The 13,471-nt window shown below is 41.8% G+C and overlaps 1 protein-coding gene across 1 annotated transcript; it reads left to right on the top strand.

Annotated features, from left to right (window-relative positions):
- The first annotated feature begins 8,517 nt into the window (after nt 1-8,517).
- Nucleotides 8,518-13,354, top strand: LOC134018376 (transcription factor Spi-B). Its single transcript, XM_062458292.1, has 6 exons — nt 8,518-8,650; nt 8,916-8,947; nt 10,223-10,427; nt 10,595-10,713; nt 10,998-11,154; nt 11,558-13,354. Exons 2-6 carry the CDS (start codon nt 8,927-8,929, stop codon nt 11,884-11,886), a joined length of 831 nt encoding a protein of 276 aa, XP_062314276.1. The 5' UTR covers nt 8,518-8,650; nt 8,916-8,926; the 3' UTR covers nt 11,887-13,354.
- The last annotated feature ends 117 nt before the right edge of the window (nt 13,355-13,471 follow it).

Below are 13,471 nucleotides of genomic sequence, written 5' to 3'. Positions count from 1 at the left end.
CATTTCTATTAACCCTTGTGTTATCTTCGGGTCATTCTGACCCATCAGTCATTGTGACCCACCGTCGTATTGCGACAACTTTACCGCATACAAAAACAAAGTGAAGCATTTTCTTTTAACCGTTGGGCTGTCTCAGACCCCCCACATTGCGAAGGTTAAAAGAAAATTATTTTTATTTGTTTTTGTATTGGGTAAAATTGGGTAAACACAACGATGGTTCGTTATGAACCTTTGGGTCATGTGACCCGAAGGCAGCACGAGGGTTAATATACCTCTGTATTTATCAGGAACTGAAAGACAGCCATCAAAATCATTTGTTTCTGTGGCCCATCAGCCTTGGGACCCGTAACATAAGCCCATGTTTAATCATTGTTAAATACGGGAAATGTGCTGCTAATTTAATGGTTAGCCTATGCATACACCTCAAACTAGCTGACATTATTGCTAATGTCAGCACACTCAAATATGTTTTAACTTAGGTGCAAGCTAAATTGAGATGTTACTGTTAAACATTATCTATGCATTTTACAAGTAACTGACGCCAGCTAGCTGTTACTTTACATTATATGATGCTTTTATATTCGATTTATCAAATAGTTTTTAAATGAGTAATAAAGGTGGAGAGCTCCTTGGCTAAACCAGGCTAAGAAACGCAAGGTACGTAGGGGTGAAAAATTAAGAGACAAACAGACATCACCTTCTCTAGACAAGATTTTACCAATTGAAAAACGGCTTGTAAAATGTTTATTTTACATAAAGCTCAAAAAACTATTTTGCGCTCAAATAAAGGCCCCAAAAATTCGCTTCGGTTATCATTCCACGGAGCTCTGAGCACTCTTTAGCACTTGTTTGAGCTAGCTGCTTCAAACCTTCATTCTCGTCTTCCAATACAGAAACACGACCTTCAGCCTCATTCAGTCGTTGAAAAATAGATGCAACATCCGTTTTCATTTTACCTTGAGTAGTCTTGACATTTGTAACATCAGCTTGCAAGGTTGTTAAGGTGCCACTGAACCGGGCCATCTCCTCCATCGCTTTCTCAAGTGCTGCCTGTAATTCAGAAAACCCAGGCGGTGTCATGGCAGTTACGGTTTTCGACTCCTTTGGCTCGGCCTCAGCCCCACGTGGGTCCTTGACTCCACTCCCCGTGTTAGCATGGCTAACGCCTTGCTTAGCAGCCCTCATTTTCGAAGTTGTACTCATGTTTTAGTTTTTACTAAACTTTTAACTCACTTGTAGCTTGTTGTAGTACACCTGCATCTATTAAATACAATCAAACACTATTATGGGGTCATTCGACGCATTTATTTAGATTAATTTTGGGGGTTTGTGCAGAGCAGCTTTTTTTTACCCATGCTAGTTTACCCATTTTGGATTGGTTTCAAACCTGATTTTTGCTATGAAAAAGATATAGTAGCTATAGTTTTGGATATGTTGACTGGAGTTAAAATCGACCGGGCACCTAATCGGAAATGCAATACCACCAACATCCACCGGGGCCGATGCCTCAAGCCGAGGGTTGGGGTCTGGGCGGATCAAGAACACTTCTGGGTATTTTTGGCGTTCTTGGGATGTTTATCAATCCAAAAAAATTTCCGTTCTTGTGTTCTTGCAAACTCGTTTGACGTCATCTTTCATTGCCCAAGTACGGTTCCAATCCAAAGAACACAAGTCACCAAGAACACCCAAAATACCCGGAAATGTTCTTGATCTGCCCCTTTTATCGAGGATGCATCGGATGGTGACTTGGTCGGCGAAAACGCATCTTATTTCCCAGAAGTCATTGCAAGAACACACGAATCTCAAATCGTTTTCCGTCCTCGCGGACTTGCAAAACCATTCTCGCAAGGATGCTTGGCAAGAACGTTCTTCTCAAGAACGCAAGTACATTTTCTTAGCGTTCTTTGGATTGATAAACATCCGTGGTGACTTGTAATTTTAGGATTGGAACTGTACTTGGGCAATGAAAGATGATGTCAAACAAGTTTGGAAGGACACAAGAACGGAAAAAAACGTGGGTTGATAAACAGCCTGTGTTTTTACTTTTCTTATTTCAGGTAAACGGTACCTGTAATCAGCATCTGAATAAAAATGTGATGAGAAATGGGCAGTATAGTTGCTGAATATTTGCCTATTTAAAAAAAAAACTGCTAATTTGTAAAATTTGCTCCGGCTTTTCGATAAGCTAGATCAGGGGTTCTCAAATATTTCAGCCCACGACCCCTAAAATAATGGTGCCAGTGACTCTCGATGCCCTCATCCATGGAGGTGGTTTACGTATACGTGGGAGTAAAAATAGGCCCTGGACTTTGATCCAGGCCGGCCCACCAGAACCGGTCCCCGTATACGCCACCACAGCTAACCTGCGAATGCATGCACATTCTGAGTTTGATGTGATGCTAGTTCGGGAGTTTGATAGTTAATGCGAGCGCACGTAGCAAAAAATGTTGGCTTTTATTTGAACGCAAAATAGTTTTTGAGCTTTTTGTAAAATAAACATAGCCGTTTTTCGATTGGTAAAACCTTGTCTAGTGAAGGTGATGTCTTTTTGTCTTGCCTTACATTTCTTAGCCTGGTTTTCCATCGTTATTCTTCTCCCGGTGCTCCCGATGGCCAGTCCGCTACTGAGGGGCTGTGCCGCGGTGGTGGATTTTCAAGTCATATTATTTTAAATTCTCGTGCTGTCAGGGGGTGCTGCAGTACCCTCAGCACCCCTAGTTCCCGCAGCCATGGGTATTCCCTCTCCACTGAAATCCAAAACTCAGCCAGTGTCTTGGCTGAGTTTAACGCCTTTAACATTCGGTCGCTTGACAGTTGAACTAATGCATCCTCCTGGTTGGATGTCAGATGGTTTGCCCTACTTACAGTGAATGGAAAATCAAAAGGCTGATGGCTTTTTTATTTGCATGCATTCGTTTAACTACTATTTTTAACTTGTTAAAATGTTGGCTAAAATATGCTATTTCTAATTGTTTTAAAATGTTCCTTGATTTTTGGAAACGATCTTGCGACCCCCCCCCCGCTGTCTCGTGACCCCCCGGGGGGTGACCCCAACTTTGAGAACCACTGAGCTACATAGTGTTATTCCGTTCAATGCAATGGAGATGCAATAGTTAATGTTAGCCAGCTAAATTAGTGGCTAGCATGACATGGATCTTATGATGAGTCAGATGAGTCTTATGGGAGTCAGATGGCTGAGCGGTGAGGGAGTCGGGCTAGTAATCTGAAGGTTGCCAGTTCGATTCCCTGCTGTGTCAATTGACGTTGTGTCCTTGGGCAAGGCACTTCACCCTACTTGCCTCGGGGGGAATGTCCCTGTACTTACTGTAAGTCGCTCTGGATAAGAGCGTCTGCTAAATGACTAAATGTAATGTAAAATGATCCTCTGACTGGCTAGCACTTCTTGCAAACTAATGCTTGATAAACACTTGCATTTTTCCCCATGTGTGGGTCAGACTGGCTGGGAGTGTAATCAATCATGCCAGTTATTCTGTCAAATTACACAGCTAGCATTAGCATCGTTGTCAATAACGTTTGCTAGAAACCATCATGGAAAGACGGGGAAAACGTTTTAGCTTACCACAGCTAAAACTTTTTTAACCACTGGCAAAGTATGTGAATCAAGTCTACTCACATCTTTCAGGTGCGACCAGTAGCTATTAGCTAAATAAGACCAGGCGTAACAAATGTAGCCCGGAATCTCCAGAGACTTCTTGATGAAATGTGGTTTACCGACAGGTCTTCTTCTTATGTTTATTTATTGGCAGCTGTTATTCAACGATAACCGCCCCGCTCAAAATCTAAAACTTTCTCTGGGTTTTTGACAGGCTAGACATAACTCTGGCGCATTACTGCCGTTCAGGTTTAAGACTGAAATGCACCTATAAATGAATGGTTGGTTACTCGTCATACATTGCAAATGAAAAGTCCCGCCAGATAATGATCATAGGTTAAGATAGCGGAGTGGCAACTGGGGTGGCCAATCAGATTCCAGGGGTGGCATATGCCACCCCAGGCCACTCCCTGAACACGCCCCTGCTAAGAAATGGGGCCATGGATCACTCTAGCTCGAACAGGCGCTGCACTAGTCTAACCATCGTTAAACTGCCACCTTATCAATGACCAAGGTTACCCGTTATTGGTAACCAGTTATGAACCATTAGAAACAACTGGACAGGTGGTGAAGTCAGTCCAGTTAAACAAAGACTAACAACGCATTAAGAAGCTAAAGGCAAAACAATGTACTGTTGAACACCGCATTTCTCATCAGAAATACCATCGGCATTGCATCATGTTTCCGAGCAGTACTAAAAAAAATCTTGCACAAATCAGGCCAACTTGTGCCAAGAGGCCAGCATCCAACAGTTAACATTTAGTCAAACAGGTATTTGTACATGCACGCACACCCGCACCAAGTCACTTGGTCACAAATGAAGACAAACTGGTTTAGGAAGCCCCACAGGGGTGTGTTGCCAACCTTTATCAGCTGGAAGAAGCATTGCAAACTGTGGAAGTGGTGAATAGGACTGTGACTGTGTTGAATTTGTTTGTCTGGTCAGACATATGAGAAGTGTAGACAAAGTTAGAGCTCTGTCTGCCGACCTGCCTGTCTCTCTGCCTGCCTGCCTGCTTTCTTGCCTGTCTGTCTCTGTCTGCCTGCCTACCTGCCTGTCTGTTCATCTATCCACCCTGCTCTACCTGTCAGATCAATTGTAGTCCCATCTCTTTATTATTCTGATTGGATGCACAGGTGCATAAAGAATTGTTGGAAGCTTAACCGACGCACACTTCTCCCCCTAGGGAAGGGGGTTTCCAAACGTGTTCCATCTATATTGAAGTACTCGGACTTCAGCAGGGACAATGATATTTCCTGCAATGATTAGTGAAGAGCAAACATTCGGAATAGGCAAGGTGCACAAACTGGGGACTTTTTTCACTGTTGTTGGGACTTGTGTGGGGTGTCGTTGGAGAGGTTGGTGTATGTGTATGATTTGTAGCATTAAAAACAGTGTATATATTCAAGTAACATGTACTGTTGACGGATGCCCCACAGCCAAAGTGACATCAGTGTGTGTGCCTGTGTGTTCTGCAGACCTGTTCAGTCTTGAGCAGCACTCACTGCTTGCAAACAACGTTGGTTCCTATTATCAGCTGACTAAGCATTGAATTTCTTGTGAATTTTGTTTTTAGTGTCTCAGTCATTTTTTACAAAATTTTACAATTGTGCTCACATCAAAATAATGGCCAGGTATGGAGTACATAATGTTGTGTTGTACAAGTCTTTTGTTCTGTAAAATGCAAATTTGAAGGTAGGGTTTCCAGATATATGCATATTTGCAGCTTTTTGCTTAGACTCAAGTCCCTTTCACAGGTGACTCTCAGCGCTATGATGTTTGAACGCATTCATGTACAGAGGGTGTGTGTGTACAGGTGTTGCTGAGGGTCCAGGTGCAGGCCACAGTGTTGATATTTTGCAGAAATATGTACACAAGCTACCTGTGAGTCTGTCTGCAGACTGGGGCCTAAGAGAATAGCTTGGCAGTAGTCACAGGCAACATGGCCATGTGGACGAGAAGATGCTGTTGGTACCCTTATGTACATGGGACATGTGTAAAATCTGTAAATACAACATTTTCAATGTTTGTATCAGTGTGTATGAGAGAGAGAAAGTGAGAGTGAGAGAGGGAGGGTGTGTATGTCTCTTTTTGGGAAAGGGAACACGGACTAGATGAGTTACCTGTCAGGTAGTAGGTTAGAAGTTCTTCCAACATTTCAGGGAAGTTTACTCTTCCCCTGTTTGGCAGGTCCCTCCGCTAGAGCTGTAACCATGGTAGAAAATAACACAGAGTTAGAGTAGAGTAAAATATGGTATAGTATGAAATTCTACTGTCACAGTTGTAGCAAGTGATAAAAAACAACTACTTTACTTTTAACTACTAACTCCTGCAAATGGCAAGTGGTTAACAGTAATCCTTGGCATAATCTAGTAAGTGCAAATAGAGCAGTTTTATAAAGTCCCATCCCTCCAGATGGTTTGCCTATCACCATCTGCAGAAAATCACTGGCTGTATTGTCACAGCTGCCAAACTGTTTGAGCTAATGACCTTACATTAAACATGTTTGACTATACGTTCACACACACTCACACAGCCAAACTCAGTCACCATTGCACTGCACTTGTGTAAGAAAAGAGGTGTGTGTGTTTCAGGCTTACATCTGTTCATACGTGCGTGTCTGTTGGCATGAATATACTATATCATTATAATATAACAACATTGTATTGTGGCAATGACAGATTGCATTTTGCTTTCTACTTTGCTCCCCCCCTCAGTACTATCTCCTGTCAATCCTCACACTGTGATTTACAGTGGAGGGCTGATATTTCATGTTGATGAATTCCCCCATAAAGATGGAAGGCCAGTAAAACCACTGCATGTTTTCAATGTTTCCAAACAAGGCTAAAGCAGCAGCCTTGAATAAAGTGATATATATGTACACACGTACATATATACACATACATGTTTGAATTGCTATTGTTGTGGGGACATAAAATTCAGTTCCTTTCAAAATCCTGTTTTCCTTAAACCCAACCTAACCCAAAAAACATCGAGAAACAGCACTTGAACTTGTAAGAACCAAGAATATTTCCTCACAAACTTAAATAGTTTCTTGTTTTGCTATTCTTGAAGAAACTTTTGATCCGACATGAACAGTTAAACACGCCCACACACACACAGACACACACAGCATGGTACTGTACATCTTACAGTAACACTGTCAGTATGAGGTAGCACTTAATCACAGTTCTGAAATGTCAAAGTTATACTTACCTGTCCTTTGGAGTTTTCACTGGCCTCCTGAGGAGTTAGGTCATACCACCAGTCACAATGACTGATGCTCTGATTACTTTTTGCTTTTTGAATCGTTTCTTACTGTGTGTGTGTGTATGTGTGTGTATATATTTTACACAGGGGAGCTCCCCGCCAATCTCCCAGACTCGGCAAAACAACAAAGCGAAATCACAGACTGTTATACCCCGACTGGGGGTAACAGTAACTTCCCAACAACACGCGCACACACACACTTGTTCTGTTTAACATGTCATTGTATGTTCCATGGATGTAATTGACTACACTGTTTTGATTTTTATTTGTCCTGTTCAAGGGCCCAGAATCATTACATTTACATTTAGTCATTTAGCAGACGCTCTTATCCAGAGCAACTTACAGTAAGTACAGGGACATTCCCCCGAGGCAAGTATGCCTTGCCCAAGGACACAACGTCATTTGACACGGCAGGGAATCGAACCAGCGACCTTCTGATTACTATCCCGATTCTCTAACCGCTCAGCCACCTGACACCAATCAATCACAGAAATCTCATTCACCTGACTTGACTAGTTACATGACGGTGACAAAGAGGAAATACTATTACTGTAACAACAAAATATTTGTATTCCTTTTTTAGGATTAATCTGCTGCCTCAACAATAAAACAATCCTACAGTAACCAACTTATTTTATTCTATTTATTTCACCATTTTATTACTATTCATCCCTATTAACCTATTAATCAATCACTCTCGTTCTCTGGTCCTCAGAACACTGATTTACAGACTGGTCCTCACAGTTGACTAAGGGCTTGCTGGTCTGTCTGGGAATTAAAGCTATCATTACAGGTAGATAATGCTGATTGTTCTAAGACAAAGAGAAGAGGCCAGCAAATGCAAAGACAAAAAGAAAGGGGATTTCCTGGGGATTTCATTGGAAAAGCATCTCTAAAAAGAGTGTCCCATGCTGACTGACGGAGAAGAGATACAGAGAAAAATAAGTCAAACATATTGTCTATTGAAAAATTAGGAGGGTGGGCACTTTTTATGTGCAGAGGGACTGATGTAAATATGTGTACATTTTATACTGTTGTGGTATAAGGACCATGGCCTTGTTAAAAAATTATTATCTCATTGTATTATTATTAATATAAAAATTATCTCATTGTATAACTATCTGTGTAAATGCACTAACACAATGCTGTGTTAGTGGTTGATGATGCCAGTATTTAGTGGTTGTGTCCTCTGCAAGTAAACTGAAGATTGTGTGTGTTCCTCTGGACAAATGTGTGTGTGTGTTTGTATGTGTAATGGAGAGGTTTAAGGATGTGAAAGTGCTTATGCAGTGGGGGTATACAGGGATTTGAAATGACTCAAAATGACCTTCTCACATGTCTTGTTGTCAACAGGTCTTCAGCATGTTTCTAACACCTGCCGCTGTGGACTACAGAGGAAAGAGGCACTGCTATCGATCGATAGATCGATATATAGATAGATAGACAGACAATACAATACAATAGAAATTGTAGATATACAGAGAAATGAGAAGGAGTTTCTTTGACAGAAAGTGAGAGTGTGTCTGTGTGTGTGTGTGTGCGTGTGTGTGTGTGTGTGGGGTGTTTGTGTGTGTGTGGCGGGGGGGGGGGGTAGTTGTGGGGGAGAGGGAGGGGCAAAGGTATACAGTATAAAAGTTTGGCAGGCCAGATGGGAGTGTCATTCAGGTGTGCTTGCACCTTCCCCTTCACATCTGTCTTTCAACTCGCTCTCTGACGGATACTAGCCATATACAGACTTCAACACTACATCTTTCTGATTCAACTAGGTACAGTTACCTCAATATCATACAGCTTAATATATCAACAATTACTAATTTTATTATTTGTGTATCAAGGATTTGGTGATTAGGAATTATTATTATTATTTTTTGTAAACAAGCGTGTTGTAATTCCAACACGTTAGAATAAAACTCAACGACTACGACAGACTCCACTTTCACTTCTGGGGTCATGTTGTGTGTTGCATGTGTGTGTGTTTAGTGTGCTGAAAACACTCACAGTATTTAAGGAATGTGTTTTGGGGATTTTCAGATTGCAGAAGGATGCTGGCGACTCTTGAGACAGTAAGTGTATTTGTATTCTCTCTTTAAGTGTGGTGATATTTTTGTTCCTTACCCAATATTCGGGGTATGATGGACCCACAACATTATTCGGATTCTAAAACAAAACTGCCTAAACAATGAACTTTTTTGCACCTATGCACACACTTGTATTACTTTTGGGCCCAGTGGACCCGAAACACCAAATATGTTATATAAATGTTTAGGTGGGAGGGAAAGGGTCCACAGTGTGGACTCAATGAAAGTTTGTTGCTGTTCTTCACAGAAAGTCTTAGCCTCTGAGTCTCGAGTTGAAAATAATTAATAGCATAATTTCTCTTTTAGTGGAAATTCTAAAGGGTCTCCCACAGACCCAAACACCACAAATATGTGTGTGTATGTTATTGTCTGTGTGAGTTAGTAATCTAACCAAGGCCGTAATCATAATATATATTGGGGGGGACACATCCCCCCCAATATATACATGTGCTACGCTACGACAGGCAACCACGCACGCTGTCCGAAATTATCATAAAAAATGTAATCATATTCATAACTAAACGTAAAAAGTTCTCAGGGGGGGGACCCTCAGACTCCCCAGCAGATTTCGTCCCTCCCGATGTTGACTCCATGGCTACGGCCTTGAATCTAACAGTTAGACACTACAGCAAAACTTTAATCAGTCATTGTCGGATAGGTCTGAATCCTGGATACGGTCAAAACCCCATTAACCCATAAACAAATAACACAAATACAGTACTGTTACCAGCAACATGTCTGTTTGTCAAGTCTGAATGCAAACTAAGCATACACACTGTATTACTTTGTTGTCTGTACACTGTGTTGAATGAGACTGTTGATGGAGGCATAGGCTACATTTGGCAGTCAAAACAACACACCCCAACCACGCTGCTCCTGCCCTAACCAAGGGAAACATACACATATTAAATACAATAGACTACAGCCTACTGATACTGACTGCTATACAGTGTGTGTTTTGAATTTGTCTGTTTCAAAATGAGTAAGCTTAGTAAAACTAGCATTTTGTTGTGGTATGGATGAATGAATTACTGTGGATCAAAATTCCTTCCTAAAATGTTATATTGATTTATTATTACAGTCATGCTTGATGTAGATGAATGGTTTTACTGGGAACAGATGTGTGTATTATAACCTTTATTTGATTATTGACATGCTTATTGTGTCAAATGCAAAGGTCCTCAGACAACTGCAGCCCTTCATGCAAAACACTCCACCCCCCCCCCCCCCCCTCCTCCTCACTTTTCATTTCCCCCCCAGATGGCATACATGCCTGAGCTGGGCCTTAGCGGAGGGCGGGGGGGCTGGGGCGGTCATTCCACGGCCGAAGTGGATCTGGAGGTGATCGAGGAGTACCTGCAGGAGCACTCCCTGGAAGTGCAGCCGCTACGCAGGCCAGCCACCCCACCTGCCACCCCCACTCAGCCCACACTCACACACTCACACCCGGAGACCACAATCATAGGTGAGTAAGTGAGTGAGTGAGTGAGTGAGTGAGTGAGTGAGTGAATGGGTGGGTGAATCAGTGGGTGGTTGAGTGAGTGGGTGAGTGAGTGGGCGAGTGAGTGAGCGAGCAAATGATTGTACAAAATACCGCGCATGCGTAAACTAACAGTGTTGTGTCCTCCATAGAGAACAGTTGGTCAGGCCAACATGCATATGAGTGGAACTACGGCTCTCACACACCACATGAAGAGTATGAGGAGCAGGCTCCCTCCCAGATGGGGCCCAGCCCTCACAACAACCACTGGGTGAGTGTGAGGAACACATCATTTTTCCATCATTATTGGTATGGCGTTTTGATAAAAAAAAAATAAAAAAAAAAAAAACCTGTAACGCTATGAGAAAAAAGCAAATGCATTGTTAGGGACAGTAAAAACTTTCTATGAAGTTCCAGTCAAAGCTGACTGTCAAAAGGACCACATATTCAAATAATCTGAAAAAACAAAATGTCTGTTTTTCTATTTTCAGCTTGGACACCTTTGGTGCAAGACTTAGTAGTAAAGTGCAATAGCATGTTTTTATGTGTTTTCAGGATCACAGTGCATATTCCTATGAGACGGCTACCTGCAGTGACTCAGACTCCCAGTCCAGCAGTTCCCAGTATCCAGACTACCCCTACAGCCCCTCCCCACCATCGGAGCGGAGAAGTAGGGAGACCAGTGAGACACTGCCCCTCACTCCGCTTTCAGGTACAACCCCCAACTCCAAATACATGCCACACACAAAAAACACACTCATGAGCACTTTGCAAAAGAACACATTTTACTTTTAGTAGCTCCTTACCCTACATCTGACACCTAAAGCTTGACCAAACTGTAGAACCCAAACACATAACTGTAAACCTAATCATAAACCTAATCCTTGGTTTAACCCTTAATCCTAATCAAGTACTGTATATACCACCTGAGATTCAAGTTGCATCGTAAAAGAGACTGAAGGTAGAGGTTGAAAGGACCTGTGTTATTCCTTAAGCAATGAGATTGTTGCCTTTGTGGTTTATGGTATAGTAATCCCGCATGACCTGCTAAACTGAAATTCACAGACACCATTGTCTTTTTACGGCACAACCTTCACCTTCCAAACCTCAAACAGGAAAAAGGAAGGAGCGCTTGTTCCAGTTCCTGTTTGAGATGCTGGAAACCCCATCCATGCGCAGCTGTATCTGGTGGGTCCAGTCCTCATCTGGAACCTTCCAGTTCTCCTCCCAGAACAAGGAACGTCTGGCCCAGCTCTGGGGCCACCGCAAGGGAAACCGCAAAACCATGACCTACCAGAAGATGGCGAGAGCCCTGAGGAACTACTCACGCACCGGCGAAATCTGTAAAGTCAAAAGAAAACTGACCTACAAGTTTGACGAGAGAACGTTACGAGGGCTGCAGGGGGACAAACACACACACATGGGGACACACAGACTAGAATAAACACACTAACCCCCCACGCACAAAAAGATACACATTCTAGGCCACACACACAAATACAAACTGAGAATGAACATGCCTTTTTAGAGCAGCTCTATAGAATAAATACATCCTTAATCAATCCACTGGTACCTTAACAGCCTTTTCTAGGCTTTTCCTTGATTTCATTGCTTTAATAACATATTTACTTGGTTTCATTGTTTATTGTATGGCAACAATTACACATTCTGTTGTCATGCCACTAAATTAAGCAGAGTTAGATGGAAAAGAAATCCTGTGGATTTCAATTATCATGTTGAAAGCTTTTAACATGCACCTCTATGGACTTATAGAGAATGCTAATGTGCTAACCCATCAAGGAACATACTGATGAATACTGAGTATTTGAAATAGCAGGAGAGGAGTCATTAAACACAAGAAGATTATGAGAATTAGACGGATGAATGTGTTTTTGTAACATTGATGTGCAGAAATAAGAATAAGAAAAGAATAGTATGTGACTATGAGAGTACAGTATTGATATTCATGTTCAATATTGACCATTCCAGTCTGTTGTTGGTAGATTTGAAAGACATCTTGTATCAGCTTGATGGATACATCTTGTCTTTAGCTGGGCTCAGCTGAGAGACCTTGGATATTACTTAGCCTACACCTATCCACATTTTCAGCAGAATTCCTGCTAAATGGTTGGTTCCTTTGAGGCTATGGACGTCAAGCTGTGGTGATATGAAGACAGAAGTCGTCTGGCTTTGAACATTTGTAAATCTGAGGATTGTCTGTATACAAACCAGCTACTTTATAAGTAGATTGAATGATTCATGGAACACAATGATTTTGTTATGAAGAATAACTTTTTTCTACATTTTCTACAAGTCTATGAAATTAACTTTTTTTCTGTTTTATATGATTGAATAAATATGAACTTAAAATAACAGTGGCAATATATATGTATAAGACTAAAAAACGTTTAAAACACACAGCACAATGTGTTGCCAAACTACACAGCACCTGCTATTCCTTCCCCCCTCCTTCCAAGACACACACTGAAACAAACTAACCATTTTCTCACAAGGCTTTATGCAAAGTATGCCTGGGTCATGAAACCGCCATTACAACAGTCCTGTTGATCAACAACAACACCCCCACTATGAAGCATGAGTTACTGTAACTAAACACACACACATGTAAACTAATATATTTTTCCATAGTCAAATGTAAAGGCGTGTGAATAGTGAAACAGAACCATTCAAAACCGCAAATATAGGCACTACTCGAGACATATATCAGTTAAATAGACAGCAGTGATACCTCTCCCAAACACCTAGTTTGACCTAAAGCCACATGGTGGCGCTAGCTTCACAAAATTGGATTGTATGACTCACCTGCAACAGCTTCTTTATCCCCTCATCAGTCTGTTCTGCACAAGCAAAAAAATGTGTTGCCTGAACTACGTATGTTGCTGTTCTGTCCCAATGACCCATTCAATTCCTTGGTGAGCTACACACCCTCATAGCATAGTAAAGGTGTCCACTGATTCAACACAGATGCTCTCTAGAGTGTGTGTTTACCCCCCAAAAATATCCTTCTT

Source organism: Osmerus eperlanus, chromosome 4 (genome assembly GCF_963692335.1).
Source record: "Osmerus eperlanus chromosome 4, fOsmEpe2.1, whole genome shotgun sequence".
In the NCBI taxonomy this organism is placed as follows: Eukaryota; Metazoa; Chordata; class Actinopteri; order Osmeriformes; family Osmeridae; genus Osmerus; species Osmerus eperlanus.
Note: the sequence above shows the minus strand (reverse complement) of the source record. Positions and strands in the feature narration are given on the sequence as shown.